At 42.1% G+C, this 25,207-nt stretch overlaps 1 protein-coding gene across 3 annotated transcripts in view; it reads left to right on the top strand.

Annotated features, from left to right (window-relative positions):
* The first annotated feature begins 2,636 nt into the window (after nt 1-2,636).
* LOC144072908 (forkhead box protein P1-B-like) overlaps nt 2,637-25,207 on the top strand; it is a 62,465-nt gene continuing 39,894 nt past the window's right edge. For all 3 annotated transcript variants that reach the window (XM_077598504.1, XM_077598418.1, XM_077598336.1), the window contains exons 1-4: nt 2,637-2,799; nt 11,664-11,805; nt 16,204-16,332; nt 16,419-16,508. In XM_077598504.1, the coding sequence (XP_077454630.1) occupies nt 11,680-11,805; nt 16,204-16,332; nt 16,419-16,508 (345 nt within the window). In that variant the 5' untranslated portion in view covers nt 2,637-2,799; nt 11,664-11,679. The remainder of the gene's footprint in view (nt 2,800-11,663; nt 11,806-16,203; nt 16,333-16,418; nt 16,509-25,207) is intronic.

The following is a 25,207-nucleotide window of genomic DNA, read 5'->3' as shown; positions in this document are numbered from 1 at the left end:
AAGGCTGTCACACCTGTTAAATGCTGAAAAACAAGAACATCCACAATCAGTTCTCCCTGTTTTAATGAATTGGCCCTTGGTTCAGCAGTTGTTAATGGCAGGTAATCTGCCTGGTGCCTGTAGTTAGATGGGATAGATTCCAGCACCCCCGCAACTCTTGTGAGGATAAGCAGCTTGGAAAATGAATGAATGAAAGAATGAATGATTGAACAAACAAATGATTGAATAAATGAGATGACGAGTACACCAATTAAAATACAATTAAATTATAGGACAAAATAAATACATATATTTTAAACCACAATGTAAACAATAGTCCTTAAACAAGTGTGGCCTACATGACCCAGAATTTCAATGTCCACCTAGGTGAATGCCTGGATTTATGGGGTTAAATCATATATTTTACTCCTTTTAAAATGACAAAAAGTAGACAGTTCGCATTAAAGGGTTAAATCAGTGGTTCTTAACCTGGGTTCGATCGAACCCTAGGGGTTCGGTGAGTCAGTCTCAGGGGTTTGGTGGAGCCTCTGCCGCGGAGGTCAAAACACATTGGCTCATCATGTCTATTCACGATAACATGCCCCGCTTGACCATCACTGGCTGCAGATGATCAAGTCACATTGCTTGGCCAATCAGTGCTGCAGAGAATTTATATATTTTTAATTTGAAAAAAAAAAACATTTTTTTATTTTACATTAATGTAGGGTTTGGTGAATGCGCATATGAAACTGGTGGGGTTCGGTAGCTCCAACAAGGTTAAGAACCACTGGGTTAAATATAATGGCTTGTAATATAATAACCATACATTACCCTAGAGGTGCATTGAAAAATTTCCAGTCCCCAACTGTAATTGGAATCCCAAGCCTCCATACATACCATCACTGTTAAAAAAATATCCTTGCAATGTTATTGATGAACAAATTTTCCTTTTACTATTACAAGGTGATTTAAAAAAAATGGCACCAAATTTGGATAGGTGTCATTTCTTGATTATTTTTTCGGAATACAAAAATAACTGCAAGGTAAAGTATTTTATTTTTAATATGATGAATGATGTTCTGGTGAAAAAGGCAAAGTCTCCTTTCATTCAGGAAATGATGCTTTTACCCAGGTAACTATGGGCACCAGGGTTGGGAAACCCTGAATCGATGGCTGTTGGAGTAATCATTATCATAAATGTGTTTGCAATGCTTATTTAGGAATAGAAAGCCTTATTATAAACATGCTTACTATATTAATCAATATATTGGCTTATTAGGAATAGTAATGCTCATCCTAAATGTGTAACAATATTAAACAATATATATCTGTGTTGAACGCTGTGCTTTTATGTTAGAGTTATTTGCATTAATAAAAGCCATTTTAATGCATGCCTTGCTAAAGTAAGGACTGTGGTTCACATCAAGAGGGTTCACATCAAGAGGACAGGGAATGGCCATGGGCATGGAGAGGTCTCACAACAATTGCTCTTGGGAACTGCGAACTGTTTTCGGCTTCGGAGGACTCACGACAGGTGCTCTTGGGAACTGAGGACTGTTTTCGGCTTCGGAAGATGGTCTCACAACAAGCGCTCTTGGGAACCTTGGACTGTTTTGGGAAGCACCTCTTCACTGAAGGGTTCGCATCGAAACTCGCTTGGGAAGATTCGACAGGACCTACAATTGTTTTGATAACTGTACAAAATTGTTGTGAGACTCTACGAATGTTTAGACTTCTGTGGGGCATGGCGTTAAAATCTTATGAATAAATTAGCGAAACGGACTTCGAGTTGTTAGAATAATCTTGACCGGACAAGCGGGAGGATGTATTCTCTTCTTGCAAGAATTAAATGGTGATGTGACTACAGATGCCTTTTTTATTGAAAGCTGAATTTGGAAATACCTAAGGATAAACCTAACAATGGCCAGCCAAATACAGGGGACGAGGAGTTCAACCAGCCGGCATGTTTATCGGTTGTGGAAGGAAAACATATATGTACAGTAATTCCTCGAATATCACGGTTAATGTAGACCTGACATGGCCCTGGTAAATGAAAAACCACTAAGTTGGATCACACCCATTATTACTACCACAATACATGTTTTCGTGCCTATGCAGAAATAAAATTACACATGTACAACTATCAAAGTGTATATTTATTAAATATTACAGCTATAAGCATATCAAAATATTGTAATGTCTCATCTCATCTTGTTTTCTGAACCACTTTATCTTCACTAGGGTGCTGGACCCTATCCCAGCTGACTTCGCCCAGCGGATGAGTGGTTAGTGCGTCAGCCTCACAGCTCTGGGTTCCTGGATTCAAATCCAGGTCAGTCCACCTGTGTCTCCCCGGGCCTGCGTGGGGTTCCTCCGGTTACTCCGGTTCCCTCCCACATTCCAAATCCATGCATAGTAGGCAGATTGGACACTCTAAATTGCCCCTAGGTGTGGGTGTGAGTGTGCATGGTTGTCCGCCTCCTTGTGCCCGGCTGGCCACCGATTCAGGGTGTCCTCCGCCTCTAGCCCGGAGATAGCTGGGATAGGCTCCAGCACCCCCGCGGCCCTAAAGCGGTTCAGAAAATGAATGAATGAATATATGGATGTGTGTGTGCCCCTAGATGGGGTCAATTTGTTATATTGTGGGGAGGGTTCTTCTTACGCTCCCGCGTGTGACATGACGTAACCATTGTTTACTTTTACCGAAGCCACGCCTTCTGTTAGCAACTTATGGCTAGCTCCGCCGCCAACGAAGCCACTACGAGGTTGATTCGCCCGACAGCACACCAAGCCCAAGATTGTCCTCGTGTACATAAGCTGGTGAGTAAAAACGAAACCCGCACATGTAGACTTTATCCGTATGTTGATAAAAAAAACATGTATTTGTTGCCATCTCACCGTTGATTCCTTTTCGGTTAGCGGCTAGCTTTAGTTGTACATTATTTCGACCATGCAGGTTTGGGTTTTATCTAGAAAAGAGAAAATATATAGACTTTGACTAACGAGTTTACCCGCATATCGAAAATGCTAACTCGCGGTTCCTCTTTCCTCATCTTACCGCGAGCTTGATGTTAGGGTCCTCACTCGAAACACCCTATTACAATGGCTGCCCTTCTTGGCGGATGTTCATTCATTTTGGGCCGAACAAATCGCACAGCTGTTAATAGTGAAAGACACAATTTATGCAATTTGCCTTGTTTTATTTAGTTAGATTGGGTCTTGAACAATGATTGAAATTGCTCAACCTCAGAGTCAGGTTTGCTCAGTTTCCTAAATGTATTCTTCTGCGAAACTAATTCTTGAATTACAGCATAGTTCAGCATTGACAAACGAACACAACTGATTAGAACGATTGAAGCGATCCTTAAATTATTCTAAAAGCTGTGATGATGACATCTTGGAATCCATTACTAGTAGATTGTGCATAAGAAAGTTTGTGACCCCACACTTTGATTAGCTTTGAGTTTTTCCTCTTAAAAAATAAGAGTATACAATCCTTGTCTTGATCTGCAATACACCTGTTTATTTATTACTGTATTGTCAAGTTATTATCCTTAGTTCTACAAAAAGGAAGTTAACTCCTGTCTTAGGACATCTCTCATCTCATTTTCTGAACCGCTTTAAACTGATTAGGGTCGCGGGGGGTGCTGGAGCCTATCCCAGCTGACTCCGGGCCAGAGGCGGGGGACACCCTGTATCGGTGGCCAGCCAATCGCAGGGCTCAAGGAGACAGACAACCATGCACACTCACACCCATACCTAAAGCAATTTAGAGTGTCCAATCAGCCTACCATGCATGTCGCGCCACCGGGCCACCCTAACATAAATATGAATATGTTCATTAATATGTGCTGTTCCTTATTAAATAAATCAAACTCAAACTCCAGGGGCACGAGTGGTTAGCACATTGGCCTCACAGCTCTGGGGTCCTGGGTTCAAATACAGGTCACACCCACCTGTGCGGAGTTTGCATGTTCTCCCCGGGCCTGCGTGGGTTTCCTCTGGGTACCCTGGTTTCCTCCGGGTACCCCGGTTTCCTCCGGGTACCCCGGTTTCCTCCCGGTACCCCGGTTTCCTCCGGGTACCCCGGTGTCCTCCCGCGTTCCAAAAACATGCATGGTAGGCTGATTGGAAACTCTAAATTGCCCCTAGGTATGGGTGTGAGTGTGCATGGTTGTCCGTCCCCTTGTGCCCTGATAAAGCGGTGCAGAAAATTAGATGAGATGAGAACTCAAACTCCTTTATCAAGTAAGAAAAATATTACAGCTTGTCCTCAAAAGAGGAGAGTGGGTTAAAATGGGTTAAGGTTATTTTCAATAAGGCTTCTGTTTGTGCACCGGTGCTTATGATGCATTTAAAAAAGAAAAGAAAAGAGGGAGACTTCACTTGGATCTTCTTGTGGGTCAGCTCGGTTTTGTCCTTCATATCATAAAAGTTCATTTTGGCTGTGTTATAGTCTGTTTGCTTTCATGCTCTGTGTTGGCCGCTCTATAGCCAACAATGCCAAAATAGCTGCTTGTTCTTTCTTGATCTACTTAACTTTGTCCTGGAACTAGCGTTCACGTCACATCAGCGTCCCCGTTCTTGTAGTGATCGGCCGGTGTAATTGCAGTTTAAACTTTCAAACTGTTTTCCAAGTTTTTATTATTGTTGACAAAAAATATTTGACGGTAATTATCTTTATCATTTTATCACCCAGGCCTTCTTGTAAGTACCATACAATGACAAGGAAGTTGCACAAAATTGACTCTTGACGCTTGCCATTGCCTCTTCAACTGGCTGTGGATATTCATCTTAAAGTGCCATTGATGGCGCTAGACGTCCTATCCCTTTTGATTAGGTGGGGCGAATGATCGTTTGTTTATTCCCCCTCCTAGTTTAGTCCTTTTTATGGCCAAAAATAAACCGGTCCCACCCACATGAGAACTTGTTGGCATGAAAATGCCCCCCGAACCAAACTGAGTTTGAAACTACTGCCCTAGAACCTTGAAAATAGTGACGTTCTCTTTAACACAGTCGGCCTGTTTCATCTGAGCTTTTCCATTTTCTTACATGATCTGTTTGCCTACTTTATTTACTTTTGTTTATGCTGCTTAGCCTTTAACTCAAGCACTTCCAAGCTGTACACATAAAAGCCTTCTTGTGCATTGTACTACCTGACACGACCCTTTATCGCACCACCTGGTTAATGGTAAATTGTTCCAGAAGGAAGATATGTTTGCACGTAAACACAGACCCGGAGCCCCTGTGTTTACAGTAGCCATGGCAGCGCTCAGTTATTCAACAAATAGACCAAGCATGTTCCTCTCCCAGTTTCAGAGAATCTTTGCAACTTGCACTTTAGTTAGTTAGTTTTCTTACGCCAAAATTGGTTGATTATGACAATATTGTTTTTTTTGAATACAGTAAATAAATATTTTTGTATTTTCCTGTGGAAGTTCTTTTTGCAGTCCTTCAGGAGACTAGCTCATAAGACAAGTGTTATCCTGATGGTTCTGTTTGTGTGTGCGCCATAAAATCAAGAAATAATTCTCAACGCTCTTAAAAAATGGATGGAATTATACAATTTTAATGAGCTTAAAATGCACAATGGTGAAAACATGCTTAAGTAGGCTGGGAGGATTTTATGATAGAGATCGTAAATAGACAAAAAATTCAGATCCCTTTGGATGATCAGCTGTGAGGCACAGAATCTATCAAACATTATGGAAGTGAGACTAGTTTGACAGTTCCTACTGAGGTAAGGTGAAGAAAATTACAGTAATACCTTGAGATACGAGCTTAATGTGTTCCGGGACCGAGCTCGTCAATGTACTCCTCTCAAATCAATTTTTACAGTATAAAATAACTAAATACCAATTAATCCGTTCCCACCCTCTGGGGAAAAAAAACCTAAAAATAGGATATTATTAATGAAAAACATGTTTTTAATTGTTCTTATTCACCACATACACTCACAAAGTACCAAATACCTATCTGGTGGTTAGGAACTGCAATAAAATGTGACATTATTATGTGCAGTACTGTATTGAGTTCTTACCTTTTCTTACCTACACACACTTAAAAATAAATTTTAATCTTTCGTTTGCAACCCAGCAATTTTCATGTGTAATATTGATTGTCAAAATAAGCCGCACCCTTAAAATTGCCCTGAAATGTTTTTAATTTTACAATTTCTTGCTTATAAGCCGCCCCCCTGATTGCCAATTTTCACCTCCATATTCATGGTTTTAATAGGGAGTACAAATGTCTTACTTTGAAAGGAAAATCTTCAGAAAAGTCATCACAAGTGGTATTTCTGAGATACCGTATGAATCAAAAGCACATTATGAGGGTCACTATCATAATGAAGTTAATATACCTGTCTTTGTAAATGCAAAATATCAAATTATACAATTAGAAAAAAGAAATGTCTATAATTATGAGAACCTGATGCTTTCTAATTACAGAAATTACAATTTTCTTACCAGAAGTTGTTGTGGCAGCCATATCTCTTGTAATGTCAAAATATCTCAATTCTTTCGATGGGTCATATTACTCCAATAGTTGTCACTTTAGAACAGGGGTCTCAAACTCGCGGGCCAACTGCGGCCCTCGGGACGATAATTTGCGGCCCCCGTCTTAATATGAAAGATTAATGTTCGTGCGGCCCGCAAGATTGATATGAATGACACTTGTTGTGTTCGGAGCTGAATGAACCAATCACGGTGAGGTATACGGCTCTGGAGGGCAGGACATCTGCCGGGCTGTCCAGTGCCTCGCTCACTCACTCAATCATTCCTCCAATCAGCTGGGCGGAGGAGAAGATGTGAAGCCGATCACTCCGCTTGGCGCGCACACTCCTCCACTGCTCTCAGCATAGAAATGAATGAGTTAAGTTCAACCCGAGACTCATTCCAAGTGGAAACACATATTAGAGAGCCCCAGAGATGTCTCTTTCAAAGCCTGCCGTGAAGAGAAAGGTCGGTGATGAGCACAGACAGTTTCAAGAAAAGTGGGGAGTACAATATTTCTTTGTTGAACACAGGGGCACCCCGACGTGCCTCATTTGCACTGAAAAAGTTGCGGTGCACAAGGAATACAATTTGAAACGTCATTATACTACGAGACATGCTGAGGAGTACGAAAAATACCAGGGAGATGAGAGAGCCAACCAGATAGCCAGTCTTAAAACCCGTCTTCTGAGGCAACAGGATTTCTTCAAGAAGGCTACCAAAGACAGTAATGCAGCAGTTGAAGCTAGCTACGCCGTTTGTGAGTTGATTGCTAAAGCAGGAAAGCCATTCACAGAAGGTGAATTTATCAAAAAGTGCATATTACAGGCTGCACATATTGTCTGTCCAGAAAAGAAAAGTCAGTTCAACCACATCAGCCTTTCTGCCAACACCGTGGCAGAGCGCATTTCTGACCTGTCAAGTGACATTTATGATCAACTGTGTGAGAAAGCACAATGTTTTAGTGTATATTCAGTGGCTCTTGATGAGACCACAAACATCACAGACACTGCCCAGCTCGCAATATATGTCCGTGGTGTTGATGACAATTTTGAAGTAATGGAGGAGTTGCTCACAGCAATTCCAATGCATGGCCAGACCACCGCTAAGGAAATATTTCACCAGCTGTGTGATGCCATTGAGAATGCCGGTTTGCCATGGAAGAGCTTTGTTGGAATAACAACCGATGGAGCCCCATCAATGACAGGGAGGAAGAATGGACTGGTAGCACTTGTTCAAAAAAAGTTGGCTCAGCAGAGGAAACGTGTTGAAGAGATTTTTTGAGTTGAGAGCAGAAGTAAAAGACTTCATGGAGATAGACGGGGTTGCTGTTCCTGTGCTAAGTGATCCCAAATGGCTCATGGACTTGGCTTTTCTTGTTGATATCACACATGAGCTTAATGTACTGAACAAGAAGCTACAAGGCCAGGGGCAACTTGTCAGTGCTGCCTATGACAACGTGAGAGCATTCTGCACTAAACTTGTGTTATGGAAAGCCCAGCTCTCTCAGACAAACCTTTGCCATTTCCCAGCATGCAGGGCTCTCGTGGATGCAGGCACAGCATTCAGTGGTGAGAAGTATGTTGAGGTCATTTCGAAGCTACAGGAGGAATTTGATCACAGATTTGCAGATTTCAAGACACAAAGCCACATTTCAAATTTTTGCTGACCCCTTCTCCTTTGATGTGCAAGATGCCCCTCCTGAGCTTCAAATGGAGCTCATTGACCTGCAGTGCAACTCTGCACTCAAAGCCAAGTTCAGTGAGGTGAGTGGAGAAGCAGACAAGCTTGGGCAATTTTTGAGAGAGTTGACCCCCAGCTTCCCTGAACTTTCCCGAATGTTCAAGCGGACCATGTTGGGAGCACATACTTGTGTGAGAAGCTCTTCTCCACCTTGAACTTCAATAAGTCCAAGTACAGGTCCAGACTTACTGATGAGCATATTCAAGCTCTACTGAGCGTCTCCACTGCTTCCTCCCTCAAGCCAAATGTGACTCAGCTATGTGAGAAGCGCTGCCAGGTCTCTAGCAGCAAGAAGTAGGCAAGAGAAGCCGTGTTCAGAATATTTCATGTTCAATGTTCCATTCAAGTTCAGAAAGTTAAAGGTTAAAGAGCTGTTAATACAGACATTTGAAACAGAATAAAAATTATTAGTTTTCTCTACTTAGCCAGCCAGTGTATATCTACTGTATGCTCATTATTATTATTATTATTTTTTTATTACTGATTTTTTTATTTTTTTATTCATCTTTAAGTTAATTTATTTAATTCATTATTTTTTGTTAAAAAATAAAGATATTTGATAACGTTGGAATGTTTTATCAGCGCTTTTCTTGTGGCAATCCTGATGCGGCCCAGTCTCACCCAGACTCGGCCTCTAGCGGCCCCCAGGTAAATTGAGTTTGAGACCCCTGCTTTAGAACAAGAAATAAAATGAAAAAACATCAAAGTTGAATTTTGTTTTATTTCAAAATCAAGGCTCCTGGCGTCTGGCCAGTCAGAGCACGTTTAACTAGGTTTAGACGGCAGCGCCCTAGGTAAGATGGCTGCCCCAGGACCTAGGTCAGATGGCTGTGCCCCGAGCGAGCAGTGACGGGAACGTGAGTTTTTTTCACGTTTTATGCAAGATACTACGTTGTTTTCTTGAATTTCATTCATAGACGTCAAAATAATTTTTGTTTAGCGTTTTATCTGTTTATCTTCTCTATTTTTAAACAAAAGACCGTATCTGCCTCATTCGCTTGCGTCATGACGTCATGGCACCATTACGTTATGACGTTGCGGCGTCATTGCATTATGACGTCACGGCGCCATTGCGTCATGAACTTGCGGTTTCGTGCATGTCGTGTTCTTATGTGGATATAGGCCGTACCTTCGATTCAGTCATCATTTTTTGGGCTGACAAAAGCGGCTTACACGCGAGTAAATACGGTAAGTTAAATTTAAAGTTTACGTTATTTTTACGAGCGTGTTCCTCTCTCTCTCTCCCATCCGCGGCCTCCCCGTTGTATTGAATAATGCCTCATTTTATTATTAAACATTATAACCTATTTGTTACTCTGTTATTAGATGGTGAATTAAGACCAATAAAATGTTTTTCCATTGTAATATCCTGTTTTTGGGTGTTTTCAATTGGGAACTAATTAATTTGTATTTAGTTCATTTCTATGGGAAACGTTGATTTGAGATACAAGTAAATCGACATACGAGCTCGGTCCCGGAACGCATCAAGCTCGTATCTCAAGATATGACTGTAATACAAAAATATTCCAACATCAGTTTATTTCAGTTTTGAATGACGTATCTGCCATTAGTTGATGTTGGATAAAGTCTGGAAAATACTGTATATTGTGGGAAGACCAGTGTGGTCTTCTCACAATATTACTCTATATTGCCAGGTACAAAGCCATGTTTGCACAATCGCCCCCCGGGCCATAAACGCATTTTTTTTTTTTTTTTCAAAACTGGGGTCAAAATTCAAAAATCGAGCACGGTAACATCGTAGAGCCATACATTCGCAATGGTTTATTCATTCAAATCGGTTGTACAGTGTTGTCTCCATTTTGCCCGATGTTAACGGACAAACACTAACGCACGCACACACACACATTCTCAGAAATAGTAATATGTATAGATTATTTTATTTGCGGACCGTTTCCGGTCCGCGGACCCGGTGGTGGGAGACCACTAGCTTAAATAAATCAATCACTCATTCATTTTCAACACTGCTTATCCTTGTCAGTGTTGTGAGGAGCTGAAACCTATTCCAGCTGACTTTGAGAGAAAGGTGGACTACAGTCACATTCAGTGGGAATCAAGCTTGCGTGCCCCGTATCAAAGTCTGTGGAACGAACCATTCCACCATTCGGTGGCTCAAATAAATCAATTTTGGACAAGTCTCTAAGCAGGCTTTTATTTTAGTTTTTTTTTTTAACCCCCTTTCTTCCTAAAATAAAAAGTAGCTTCTTTTGACAAAAACATCATTTTAACTTGATGCTTCTCCATGTGCAATCAATTCTGAACCATAAAAATTGTTTGCAATTGTATTGAGTTTCAAAGACGTAGTACTGCCAACTTCTCCGGAATTCCGGCGTTTACCCGGACAGGTAACACAAACTCCGGGACTCCTGACAACCTCCCTAAACTCCGGAAATCCCAAAAAATTGTCACTTAAATTTTTTCTGAAGCAACCATTTTGGATAAGTACCAAATTTCCAATTTAAATGCCTCGAAATTCACACCATCGCTATGGCTTCCGCATCTTACTTACACATTTGATTCAACTGCACTGTAAAACGGATGAATTCGGTAACACGAGTGCATTGTTAATCTTCCGAGTTACAAATTCTGACAAATGATTCGTCTTGTACGACTTTAGCGTGGCAATATATTCAGAATCGATTGCATAGGTAGCCTCTATCGCTTTCACATTTTCGTTTTTGTTTTTTTCCAGTAGTGAAGTAATTATTCAGGCTGACTAAACCACGAGTCTTTTGTTTTGAAACAAATCCTATCATTTCCGGGGTTGTTCTAAAGGAAGTGGAGCAAACATCACCAGTAAGTCTTAACACTATGCCAGCTCGAGATAAACGCAAAATGGATGGAAATTTCGATGAAACGTCTATTAAGAAACCCAGACACTCACAAAACTTTATTGGTTCGTATTAGACGAAATATCCCATGTTGAGGTCTCCAAAAGGACCAACATTTGCACATAGCACAACATGCAAGGGCGGGTAAGGGACCAGCTGAAAAACTTATGTTAATGTTGTGTAAATTTGAATTTGTCAATAAATGATCAACAAATTATACTTTGTTTACTTTGTATTCTTATTTTCATTATTCTGTACTTTTTCAATAGTTTGCACAAACACAATAATTCAATTAATGTAAAAACATGATACCAGTTTGATTTTTTTCGTACGTTATTTTTTTTTTTTTATATTGATTTTGCGTGAATAGCATTCATTCCGGGAAAAACTCCTGAAATGGGGTCGACGGAGGTTGGCAGCTCTGAAGATGAATTTCAACCAATTCAAGACAGTACCTTTCAATAAAACCCTAAACTCTCTAGAACAGGGTATTTCTTAATGTTTGCTTTACTTATCATATATAAATTTAGTATTCCATTATGCCGTACCTTTGTTGTCATGTTCTCTGCTGTATTTACATTACTTATTTGTTTCTCAGGTCAGTTACATTCCAGATGCACGAGTCTGGGTCAGAACCAACTAGTCACGCCATTCCAGATGTTAGAACACAGAACGGGAAAAATGCTGACAACGGCAGTCAACTGAGGTGTGGCAGTACTTCTCCCCCAGAGTCACCTAGGGTCAGTTTTTTTTCTCTGGTCCAATTTCGTCATTTTACCTATAGAATCAAAACTGTACAGGAATTTGAGAAATGCTTCCGTTTGTGTCACAGACGGCAAACCTCTGAGCGCAGCAGTGTAAATCACTTGAGACAGATGGATAGCTAGATGATCTAATTTTTTTAAAATCAATTTTATATATATATATATATATATATATATATATATATATATATATATATATATATATATATATATATATATATATATATATATATATATATATATATATATATATATATATATATATATATATATATATATATATATATATATATATTTGTACATGAAAATGTAACCTAGAACTCCTCAATGTTTTATATTTAAAAGTACTACTCAAAGGGGTTTGGGATTTTCAAAGTGTTAAAGAGATTCATGTTTTCTTTTTGCTCTTTTTTAGCCCATATTGCTGACAGTAAACAAGTACCAGAAAGCAAACTTTGTTGCTTTATTTATTCCTTTGTTGGCTGCCGTGCCAAGTGGACTATGGAATATAGCTGATCAGTTTTCTCCTGATTAACTGCACTGCTCTTTTCAACTAACATGTAAATTTTGTCACACAGGGTTGTATATTGTAATCTTATAGGTGGTTTTGTAGATGTTTGCTCATTGTGGGGAACACATTAGTGTTACGGTTTAGTGATTTTGTTTTGTTTTGCTGTCGCTCATTGTGAAGTTCACAAGACTAGTCTTGCAGGAACAGATCAGCGTTTACACTCTGCTACTCAATGCTAGGACTCTCAACAATAACAACAACACAAGATGTTTGGACTTGCTGGCTGCCATAGTAACTGGGATTAGGCAAAGGCTGTTGTTGTGTTGATGGTATCCACAGAAAAACAGTGGGACCAAGCAGCTCTGTCTGTGGAGTGGACCTGTTTTTACATTGCTTTTGTGGCCACCTCAGCTGTATTGAATCTCATAAGAAAGGCCAAACGTAGAGGCCTTCATCTGTTATTGTTAGCCCACAGCCTCTGTGAAATTCTCTGTCAGTTTGTTTATCCGACTCTAAACAGATTCTGCCTCGGAGAGAGATGTTTGTTTGTGGTTCAGACCTTAATTAAAATATGAATCCTGCATTCTGTTTTCGTAAACAGGCTCAGCCCGCCTTTATTCATTATTTAGTCTCTGCAATTTTGATGACTTTGTTTATGTTTACTGCAAACATTTCCAGAGCAGTGAGGCGCGAAAGGGAGGGAGGGGGGGGGGGGGGGTGGGGGGGGTTGTGAATTGATGCCTGCTCAGTAGAGGATGTTGCTTCAGTTGCAGTTGTTGTTGTTTTGATGGCACTCTAGTTCCCTTGAGCCATCTTTTGTTGTTTGTTTAATCTTGAGCAGGAATCTGCTTCAAAAAGCTTTGTACTCACGATGGTGAGTGGAAATAATTATTAAGTGCAAATTGTTCTGTATATCGTAAAATGTGTGATGGTTTTGCATTAAGTGTAGCCATATGTGTCATTTGGTCTATGGCACTCTTTCATTTAAGTCACACTCGCAGCCCATCTCATTCCTGTAAGGTTATAGGCCCCCAGGCTTTGAAAAAAATAAGTCTTTTGAAATGCATTCTATGTTGCTTGAACAACCAAAGTGATGATTAAGATGTCCATCAATGCTTTAAATGTCATGATTTGACAAAACTACATCCATTTTTGGACTATCGGATCTGTGTCCATGAAAAAGCATTGACAAAGGGCTGTTTAAAACACACATTTACTGTACAAAATTCCTGATTTCTCTTACACTTGATGATTAGGTTTAGGAGTCATTAGCTTTTTAAAAACGCATGGTCAGGGAGCTTTGTATAATTATTATTAAGCCTGACAAAACCACCAGTCTTTTGTTTTGAAACAAATCCTATCATTTCTGGGGTTGTTCTAAAGGAAGTAGGCGTACACAGCACTGGTAAGTCTTATCAATATGCCTGCTCGGGTTAAGTGCAAAATGGGTGGCAATTTGGATGCAACTTGTAATAAGAAACCCAGACACACGCAGAAGTTTATTGGTTCGTATTCAACGAAATATCCCATGTTGAAGTCGTCTCCAAAAGGACCGACATTTGCTAATTGCAGAACATGCAAGTGCGACTTCAGCGTGACACATGTTGGAATTACTGACTGTAAAACGCACATAGAAGGACCCAAACACTAAGATAAACTTATTTTCATTATGCTGTTCTTTTTCAGAAGTTTGCAAAAACACAATATTTCGCTTCATGTAAAAACATGATAAAAGTTTGATTTAAATTGTCCTACGCGCATTTTATTTGGATTTTGCGTGAATTGCATTCACTCCGGAAATGGGACAAGGGTACTACTGAAATGGGGTCAACGGAGGTTGGCAGCTCTGATGTTGGAAGGTAATTTTATCGTCCCAGCCTGATGTTTTTAGCACTACGAAATTGGTTTTCAACCACCTTCAAAGTGGGCGTCCTGTTTGTTTGTAGGTTTTCAATACATTTTTAATAATCTCAACAAAAAATCTATTCAATATGAAGTGCTCTGTGTAGAATTGCTAGGGCAAAAAAGGAATTGTGCAATAAGTTCTGTAGAGCATGGCTATTGTGAAAGCATGATAGCTAAACCTAAGTTGAGATGAGGATACCAACAAAGAGCTTAGAATTAACTGCTGCAAATGTGAAGTTGTTATTAGAGAAATCGAACCACTGGTCGAATGTTTAGAGCAGAGGTGCTCAATTCGTCAATCGCGAGCTACCAGTCGATCCCTAAGGTACTATTGGTAGATCATATGACAGTAAGATTTAATCAAGTCCAAGCATGATTACTACCCGCCTACACTACTTTGGGTCCTGCTGCATGAGGTATATCATCAGCATATACATAACTGCTGAGCTTTGTCAGGGGGGCAGAAAAAATGGATCGCGCAACGTTGGCTTCTTCAAAAGTAGATGTTTGCGCACCTCTGGTTTAGAGACACTTAACCATTCAGTAGGATGACCATTTTTTTGACTGCTTGTGAACATTTTGAGTGGCTAAAATCACACTAAAGACACGCATGCTTAAACACAAAACTAGTAACAGCAGCATTTGTACTGTTGCCACAAAATGGGATCAGAGGCAGATATTTAAGTCGCCTAAGCTAAACACTAAAATGTGATTTCGATTTGTGTCTGTGGGGGGAACAGCACAGGCCATAATCTCTTTTGAAGATCTATTTTAAAGCAAAATTACTTAGTTTTTTTCTGACTTAAAAAACTTGCCTTGTTTAGATTTTATTTGTTGTTCCTCTTCATGTTTTTCAACCGTAGTCAGGCATGCATGACTCATCACCTCTCAACCAACAAGGACATTCTTATCAAGTGCGTTTGTAATATGTTTACTCAACTGTTTCATCTTGTTTTCTTTGTCTCGGTGTTTTCAGCACTTGGAATGACATCACAACCACTTTCCTTTGTGTTTTATATGCGAGTCTGTTTAATAGTTCACCATAACACCAACTGGCAAACAGGAAATAATTATCTTATTTGAGATGCCAATGTTTTGGTGGTACTCTTTAAGTACAAAACAATAGTACATAGTACCTTGGTGTACAAAATATAGACGGCCTAGTTTTCTAATACTACATATAGTGGGTGTTTAATTTGATGTTCACTCAAATCAAATTTCACTCATTGCTAGTTGTTGTGTTGAATGTGTTCCACCTCTACCAAGATAGTTATGCTGTTGGTTGTCAAAACTGTTGAATTTAGAACAAAAGGCTGCACACACAGCAGTTTTTGAGGACAGTTTTGGATGCCTTTGAGCTTGACAAAGAAATACAGTATGGCATGACTCCTTTTGACTGACTCCATGTCAGCACATAGATCATTCAGATCAATCCACAGTTTAATACCAAACTGGCTTTTTATCACAATAGGGATTCTTTTTTGCATTTCAAAAATGAAACAGTTCTCCATGCAGAACTCATTTTACCTGTGCTTCCCTAAAATGCTATGGGTCACTTGATTAATAAGATGCATCACAATTTGGGAAGGTCATGAATAAATCACATTGCATATAGCAAATTAAATTATTGCTGGAAAGCATTTATTTTAGCTCCGTCAAAGAATGTGTACCCATTTTTTTGTCGTTGCACCTTCCTGCATTAAGATAGATATTTGTTTAAGTCTAACATTTCCATTCGCCACAAAGATATGTGAACGATCAGTTTCCGATGTCAAACTAATAGTGTTAATTAGTCCTATTTATTTTACTAATACATCTCTTCATTCTTCCTTCATCAGCACTTTTACACACAGCAGCTAAAGAAAGAGAGAAATTTGTCTAATTAATTGACCAGTGTTAAAGATGGCATTGACTCATAGGGGCCAACTTGCTCTGACACAACTTTACGATTGTCACAGGTACCCGCGTCATCATCCATGATGACCCCACCATCCGAGGCTCTGCAGCAGGCAGCACAGCAACAGGTCCTCAGTCCTCAGCAAATCCAAGCCTTGTTTCAGCAGCAGAAGGCCCTCATGTTGCACCAGGTACTATCCCTGGATAACATGTTTCTGTATTGATTGGGCATAACCTTTTGATTTGTCTATCTCTTGCTTTATCAACATGTGTGCAGCAACAAATTCAAGAAGTCTTCAAAAATCAGCAAGAGCAGCTTAATGTTCAGCTGCTCCAACAGAAGAATGCAGGGATAGTTAGCCAGGAGGTAAGCTTACATTTTGCATTACCTTCATGTTAATGGACGCTGTTTTTGCTGAAGGTCAAAATCTTAGTTGCTGTGGTGGGCAGGGTGGTACCGGGGAGTTTGACAAGTACGTCTAAAATAATCTAGACAAACAACGATTTCTAACATATTTATTTTTTATTGCACATACTCAACAGTCCCACACAAGAGTATGTAAGGGGAATACTGGCATTCTTTACTGTGTTTATGTCATGATCTGCTTCCGTTGTGCAGCGAGGACAGAGCCCAGGATGCGAGAGGCAGGAAAAATGCAGTGAAAGTGCTTGGTGCACAACTCAGGATTTTAATGAAAAATAATCATACAAAAACTGGGAAAAAAGCTACCAAAGTAACAAACAAACGGAGAGTACGCATCCCGAACGAAGAGGCAGCCGGTACTTACAAAATCCCGAACAGGGAAACACGAAACAAGCCACAATTGGCAATACTCTTACACGGTGCCACAATAAACTCACGTTTAAATACACAGACAGGGTTTAATCACAAAGTACGTGCAGCTGGACACGAGGAAAGGGAAACCCGCAGGGACACAAGAGGCAAAAAGCGCACGCACATACACACACAACTCCACCCTAAACTCTAACGACACGTGACAGTTTATTTGTGTAAGTTTGGTTGTTGTTTTTCTTTTTTCCTGTTTTATAATGACACAAAACTACGAGTATAGATTTATAGATGGATGAAGCACTCTGAAAATTGCCAAGCAAGGTATTACTGTACACATATGCATACACACACATAAACAAATACAGTCTACCTCTAGTGCTTACGAAATTAATTGGTCGAGAACTTTTTTCGTAACTTGAAAATTTCGTAGGTAGAGGTGTACTTTATATGTAAAAGCTCTAATTCATTCCACAGTCCTCACACAACTACCAACTAAACCCTTTTAAATTGGTCAAAGTGTCCCAATTTTGTATGAAAGATGTGAGGAAACATAAAAATGAGAGACAATTATAGAGAAATTTATATTATTATAAATAAATATATATAGAAATATTTATTAATGTCTTAAAATAAATAAAGCATGTGAAAATGTGCCCTGCACTGCTGAAATCGTTCCCTCTGGAATTTATTATGGGAGACGTAATACCCGTGTTTGACCGCCCGATGGTGGCAACAGCCCGTTCTACCAGGGCTGAAAGGCGTCCACTTAGTGCTACATTTTGTGTGTGTGTGTGTGTGTGTGCGTGTGAATGTGAAAATAAGTGCCGCGTTACATTTGTACGGTTTTTAATTGCTTAATGGGAATTGCAATCATTAACAAGGGGAATATTTAGCTGAGGTGGACAAGTATGTAAGAGACAATCTTGAAACATGGATAGTGGTTGTTGTGAGAGAGCCAATTGAATTGAATGCTTTTATTGTCATTATATGAGAGAGAATGAGAGCGATGAAATGAGAGCCCAGTAGAGGGTAGCAATGTTCTAAAGTGAGAATCAATGCATCTGCGACAATATTTTCAAAATAAAATAACGGATAAGGAAATGCATTTACGTTTTGGGGGTTTTTGTAACTTGGATTTTTTTCGTATCTTGAGTCACTCATTTCCATATAAAAAAATCGTAACCTGATTTTGCACTGGGAAGCATTCCTAAGTAGAGGTATGACTGTATCCTACTGTCATCCTTCACTTCACGGCTTCACTACATCGCAGATTTTTTTTCTGGAAAAAAAAGTTCATAAAAATGTGAAAATCCACGCTGAATCTCGCAAGCGGAAGCCACTCCCCTGTCTTCCGCCTGGCACGAGGAAAATGCAAGAAGACAGAGGACTGTCACTTAACTCAGCACAAGGGAAAAAGAATGGCGCTCAGCCGGCGGGGGCCATCATATTTATCCTAAAATAGAGCTTTCTGAGCAGGTGGGAAACTCCCTGTGGGTGGATTTTTTCTCAGAAATGCAAGAAATGCGACCTTAAGCTGTGGCTCTTATTTGAAAATAGATCTGGCTCGGCGAATTGGATGGCAGAGAGCATCGGCGAAGTGGAAGTTGAATTTCCCCCCAAACAATGACGAAGCAATAACGATGAAGAACGTAATCTTGGTACTTTGAAAAATTGGCTAGAAACTTTCAATATAGCTCACAGTTTAAAGCAAAGTGTCCCAGAGATTGATGAAGACCCATCTACATGTTCACAAGCAGTCCCCATCTACATCTTCCTTGTGCGCCGAAAATCTCACAAAAGCTCTTCCTTGTAAAGCTCTCCTACGGCGCCTCCTGAAGATTTCATTGCTGATTCAATGAGAGAGAGAGTGAGAGAGTGTGAGAAAGAGGGTGTGTGAGAGAGAGGCGGAGTGTGAGAGAGGGGCGGAGGGTGAGAGAGGGGCGGAGTGTGAGAGAGGGGCGGAAGGTGAGAGAGAGGCGGAGTGTGAGAGAGGGGCGGAGTGTGAGAGAGGGGCGGAGTGTGAGAGAGAGGCGGAGTGTGAGAGAGAGGCGGAGTGTGAGGGAGAGGCGGAGTGTGTGTGAGGGAGAGGCGGAGTGTGTGTGAGGGAGAGGCGGAGTGTGTGTGAGGGAGAGGCGGAGTGTGTGTGAGGGAGAGGCGGAGTGTGTGTGAGGGAGAGGCGGAGTGTGTGTGAGGGAGAGGCGGAGTGTGTGTGAGGGAGAGGCGGAGTGTGTGTGAGGGAGAGGCGGAGTGTGTGTGAGGGAGAGGCGGAGTGTGTGTGAGGGAGAGGCGGAGTGTGTGTGAGGCAGAGGCGGAGTGTGTGTGAGGGAGAGGCGGAGTGTGTGTGAGGGAGAGGCGGAGTGTGTGTGAGGGAGAGGCGGAGTGTGTGTGAGGGAGAGGCGGAGTGTGTGTGAGGGAGAGGCGGAGTGTGTGTGAGGGAGAGGCGGAGTGTGTGTGAGGGAGAGGCGGAGTGTGTGTGAGGGAGAGGCGGAGTGTGTGTGAGGGAGAGGCGGAGTGTGTGTGAGGGAGAGGCGGAGTGTGTGTGAGGGAGAGGCGGAGTGTGTGTGAGGGAGAGGCGGAGTGTGTGTGAGGGAGAGGCGGAGTGTGTGTGAGGGAGAGGCGGAGTGTGTGTGAGGGAGAGGCGGAGTGTGTGTGAGGGAGAGGCGGAGTGTGTGTGAGGGAGAGGCGGAGTGTGTGTGAGGGAGAGGCGGAGTGTGTGTGAGGGAGAGGCGGAGTGTGTGTGAGGGAGAGGCGGAGTGTGTGTGAGGGAGAGGCGGAGTGTGTGTGAGGGAGAGGCGGAGTGTGTGTGAGGGAGAGGCGGAGTGTGTGTGAGGGAGAGGCGGAGTGTGTGTGAGGGAGAGGCGGAGCGCGCGAGAGGGAGAGGCGGAGCGCGCGAGAGGGAGAGGCGGAGCGCGCGAGAGGGAGAGGCGGAGCGCGCGAGAGGGAGAGGCGGAGCGCGCGAGAGGGAGAGGCGGAGCGCGCGAGAGGGAGAGGCGGAGCGCGCGAGAGGGAGAGGCGGAGCGCGCGAGAGGGAGAGGCGGAGCGCGCGAGAGGGAGAGGCGGAGCGCGCGAGAGGGAGAGGCGGAGCGCGCGAGAGAGAGAGGCGGAGCGCGCGAGAGAGAGAGGCGGAGTGCGAGAGAGAGGCAGAAAGAGAGACTTTGAATGTAAAAAAAAAAGTGAATTCTTTTGAGAACATTTTTTTCACTTTTGCTAATCAATGAGTATCATTGAGAGTATGCATGCAGAAGAGTCTAATGAAGAAAAATTATGATTAAATAGGTGCTACAGATAGTGGCGGCGCCACAGCGTTATGCTCCCATTGGTGCTTACGAGACTTAGGTCTCTCACCAGCGGTTTCTATATTTTACCACACAGGTTAGGAGAGAGCCATATACACCCATCAAAAGAGCCACATATAGCTGTGTGTAAGCTCAACTTTCTTTATTAAAACTGAAAGCAGAGTTGATTTATGAATCATTGTTTTTACATGATGTGCCCTAAACGCACCGCGTGGCTGATCGGCCCCCCAGCGAGTTTCTAGGTGCTCCCGGAACACTTTTTTTTTCTGTCGTTACGGGAGTTATAAAACATCCACCCATCCATAAATCACGCTTTATCTTTTCTCTAATCCTTCTAAAGCATGATGTACGGATGGATGTGTGTGTGCACCTGGAAACTCGCTGGCGGGAATTCTCCCCAAAATGACGTTTGTAAATGAAGTGGAAAGGCGTCTTGGGTCAGTGGGTCCAGCACCATCGTGTGTCGCCGAGTCTTTCCGTCACGACAGGGGAAAAAAAGTGTTCGAGGAGCAGGAATAGATAAAGCGTGATTTATGGATGGGTGGATGTTTTATGTTAACATTCTCACGCTACTTTTGTCCAAACCCTGCATCGTAGCGAGTTGACATTATGGTGGCCAGAAACGGCTGTCAATCCAAACCGTGCATCGTACAGAGTTGATTTTTTTATGGTGGCCAGAAACGGCTGTCGAATCCTAATAGATGAGTGATTGAATTTCTTCACCTTCTCAATCTTTTAATTGTTGAAAAAACATTTTTCAAAAGAGAATTTTTTAATAGCGCAACAATTGTCTTTTGGTTCTAAACAAGCAGGTGGGACCGGCGAAGCCCGGCCCCCCTGCTGGTACCTCAATAAAGCATTATCAAAATGCTCGTGCTGTCTTTAAAAAGAACACGCTAGCGGCTTGCCTAACATATGCTAGCAGATAGCATAACATATGCTAGCGGATAGCATAACATATGCTAGCGGATAGCATAACATATGCTAGCGGATAGCATAACATACGCTAGCCTAGTATCATTCTAGCACCTTTTCAAACGAAGCGCCCTATGTATTGGCATAAAACAGAAAACATACCTGCAAATGAGACGGAAAGAGTGACAGTTGTCAGCAGGACTTTGGACAGATACGTTTTAGTCATTTGCAGGGCAAAAAGTAATTGATCAGTGTTGGACAGTTGAGTGTTTAAGCTGACATGTCAACCCAATCACAAGACGAAGATTGATTAATCAGTCAGACAGTTGAGTGTTTATGCTGACATGTCAGCCATTCACAGTTTGTATGACAACAATGCTTTTATACTCACAAAAACTGATACAGATGCTCCCCTACTTACGAACATTCAACTTACGAACAACGGTACATACGAACATGTCTGGAAATTGCGTTTAAGTTGAAAAATGTTCGTAAGTCCAATTTTGTATTTTTTTCCGAGTAGTGCTTCTTTCTGCCGCTAATACGCCTGGCGCTGTGAGGGCTCAGCTCACCCAGCATCTACCTTCTTCGTTGCAATGCGGAAGTGCTTGAACGTATCTCCAGTGCGCAAAGAAGCTTTTTCATTTGTATCATTAAATATCTCGTGCATCCATTATTGAATATGGTTGGTAAAAAGCGAAAGGCTTCTATTGAGGGAGTTGCAAGGAAGAGGCAAGCCATTTCATTTGAAATGAGTGGCAATAATAACGAAGCTTGATGCGCGTGAGAGTGGTGAGCGTTTCACGGGCATACAACTTGAATCGTTCGACCGTCAGTACCATTTATAAACATAAAGATCGAGCAGCAGGACCCAAATATTGAACGTTGCACAAAGTTTGCAAATCAATTGAATGATGCCATACAGTGCTACAGCATCATTTATGATGGAAAAAAAGAAGAAAACTGTGCAATCGTCGTTAGATCGCTTCTTTCGGCCAGTTTCTAATACATAAATCTCTCTCTCTCTCTCTCTACAGTACTGTACATATTCTCTCCATTTTATTAAATGTTTTTTTCAGTACAAACCAATGCGTGTTACTTATACAAGCCTTAAACATACAAATGCACTTATATAAACCTTCAATATACTTATATAGGCCTTAAACATAAATTATAATACAAAATATAGCACTGAATCAACTTACAAACAAATTCAACTTATGAACAATCGCTCGGAACCTAACTCGTTCGTAAGTAGGGGAGCGTCTGTATAATCTTACAATTCCCTCCTGTTGTGAGTATAAATACATCGGAACCTCGCAATGCTACTTTTGAACGAAATTCTTCACAAATTACTTCGAACTGGAGTTTAGACCGACCGGGAGGGGGCGAAAGACCCTCGTGCAGTTGAGGGAGAATTCCTTGACCTGATCGCCTCATGGCCTGGTGTCTCAGAATAGGAAAGACATATTAATCAGTGTCAGACTGTAGCAGTCTCGTTGTGGAATCGGATCTCTAGTAATAGCGTTCTGTATGTTCTTCATAGCTTGTAGGGCATCACGGACTGAGTAGGATGCGCTGGCAGGGATGAAGGTCCTGCTAGGCGGTTATTTGGACTTCTCGCCTTGTTGTAGTCGGACTGATGCGTTGACGTAGGCCTGGAATCCGTAGTCAATGGCCTCCAGACGTAGGGTGTTCCTTGCTGTTCCTACCCAGGGGAACAGAGGCATCAGGATTTTGGAGGAGACTGACCAGCAATGTTCCCTCTAAGCTGCGCGCGTGCGCAATTGCGCACTACTCTCGTCTTCTCTGCGCAGCAGCAATCATATGGCGCGCAGTAAAAAAAAAAATCGGAATTGTTTTTTTTATTTTTTTTTGTTTTTCCCCATGATGGCGCCGTTTAAGCGGCAGCCAGTGGCAGTAGCTCTGTCCACTCTTATGTTTTTCGTGTTTTACAGCATGTTTTACATGAAAAATTAGAGGGAACATTGACATGCACCTGCTTGTGGCAGGTGTGATACTGGTGTGCCCATAGCGAGCAATGATGATGTCGTGACCGGATGATTCGCCTAAAGATGTTTTGCCGACGGACGTTTGACAGACGGACAGGTCGCCAAATGAACGTTCGTTCAAATAGCGTTTAATGATTAAATACAAATACTAGTATTTGTATTTAATCATTAAACGCTGTTTTCAGCTGGATTTGACCGAATTTGAGAGCATTTTGAGCCGTTTGGCGAATGGACGTATATGGACGTTTTTTTGCCTCCATCGCGACATCATCGCGACATTTTACCGAGGAATTCACTTCCCTGGGCTTGGTTCTAATGTCCAAAGAGCTCCAGTATTTGTATTTAATCATTAAACGCTGTTTTTGGCTGGATTTGACCGAATTTGAGAGCATTTTGAGCCGTTTGGCGAATGGACGTATATAGACGTTTTTTGCCTTCATCGCGACATCATCGCGACATTTTACAGAGGAATTCACTTCCCTGGGCTCGGTTCTAATGTCCAAAGAGCTCCAGTATTTGTATTTAATCATTAAATGCTGTTCTAGGATGGATTTGACCCGATTGCTGTCATTTTACGGCTCGGTTCTGCTACATCTGCCCGCCCAAGAGTGCTTATTCCTGGGCTGCCATGCCCGCCCAAGAGTGCTTATACCCGGGCTGCCATGCCCGCCCAAGAGTGCTTATTCCCGGGCTGCCATGCCCGCCCAAGAGTGCTTATTCCCGGGCTGCCATTGATGGTAGACTAACATTGATTTTTACAATCATTTGGACAACGCCGGCGGCGGGCCGGATTAAAAATCCTAACGGGCCGTATATGGCCCGCGGGCCGAGGTTGAAAAACTTGTTCACACGCGATCCGGGGGCGGGGCGAGCGCGCGAATCCCGTTTCGGCGAAACCTCCGTTCGGCCGAACGTCCATTCGGCGACCTGCCCGGCTGTCAAACGTCCGTCGGCGAAACGTCTTTAGGCGAATCATCCGAGTACCGATGATGTCGCTCACACTGGTACTCAGTGCGCTCAGGGAGGTTGTCTTTCTGCCCAGACCAACGAAAAATTAGAGGGAACATTGCTGACCAGTGTTTGTGTTCGAGGGGGACCTCCGAGCCCCACACTGGATCATGGTCGTGAGCTCCAACACTCGTTCATCAGCTTTGACGGTGGTGGCCAACTTGGTGAAGTTAGCAGTCAATAGCGGTCAAAATCACACGGTGAGGTCCGTCCCCACGTGTAGAAGACCAGCACTTTCTTTTTATCAGCTTGACGAGTACCAGGTCGCCTGGGGACAGGACCTCCTGTGTGGGAAACAGAGAAGATGTTGGCAGATCATTTGCATTTATCACAGTTCCTTCTGGAACATTTTGCATAACCACTGAGTGAGGGGATCTGTTTCTCCTTTCTCTTCTACCACCAGATCTTTTTCCCACATTGGTAAGTGGAAGGGTCTGCCGTTCACTGCCTCAAATGGTGTGCATCCTTTTGCTGTTGGAATGATTCTCATGTATGTTTCTACCAGGCTCAGGCATTCTGGCCATGGTTTTCCTGTCTTCCATGCTTTTTCTGAGTCTGAGCTTTTTCTGTTCCATTGGTTCTTTCAATGAGTCCAGCACTTTGGGGATGGTCGACCAAACGTCTTTTGACGAAACGTCCGAGTACCGATAATGGTGCTCACTAAACGAGCCAGGTACACTACCTAATAATTTGGATGAATGACATTTTTGCATTGTCATTTTCATGTTTGATATCATTAACAACCAAATAATTCTTAATACTTAAGGTCTAATTCGCAAATCACCCCTATATTGCTAACTCACCCAAGGATAGATAAATTTACTGGCTGAATTCCTATTGAATTCCTATTGACTCGTCTCACCCCCACCAAGGAGACGATGTTTACTTAGATAAGAGCCATTTTCTGCAACAACACTGGACACAAAATATTTTCACTCTACTCTCCTCAAGTCAACTCTGTACACCTTCAGCTGCTTTTCCCACACTTTCTTTTCTGTTCACTTACAAAAATATTTTCTTCAACAATTCCCATTCTACGTTC

Source organism: Stigmatopora argus, chromosome 1 (genome assembly GCF_051989625.1).
Source record: "Stigmatopora argus isolate UIUO_Sarg chromosome 1, RoL_Sarg_1.0, whole genome shotgun sequence".
NCBI lineage: Eukaryota > Metazoa > Chordata > Actinopteri > Syngnathiformes > Syngnathidae > Stigmatopora > Stigmatopora argus.
The sequence above is the reverse complement of the archived record's forward strand: the minus strand, read 5'-3'. Positions and strand labels throughout refer to the sequence as shown.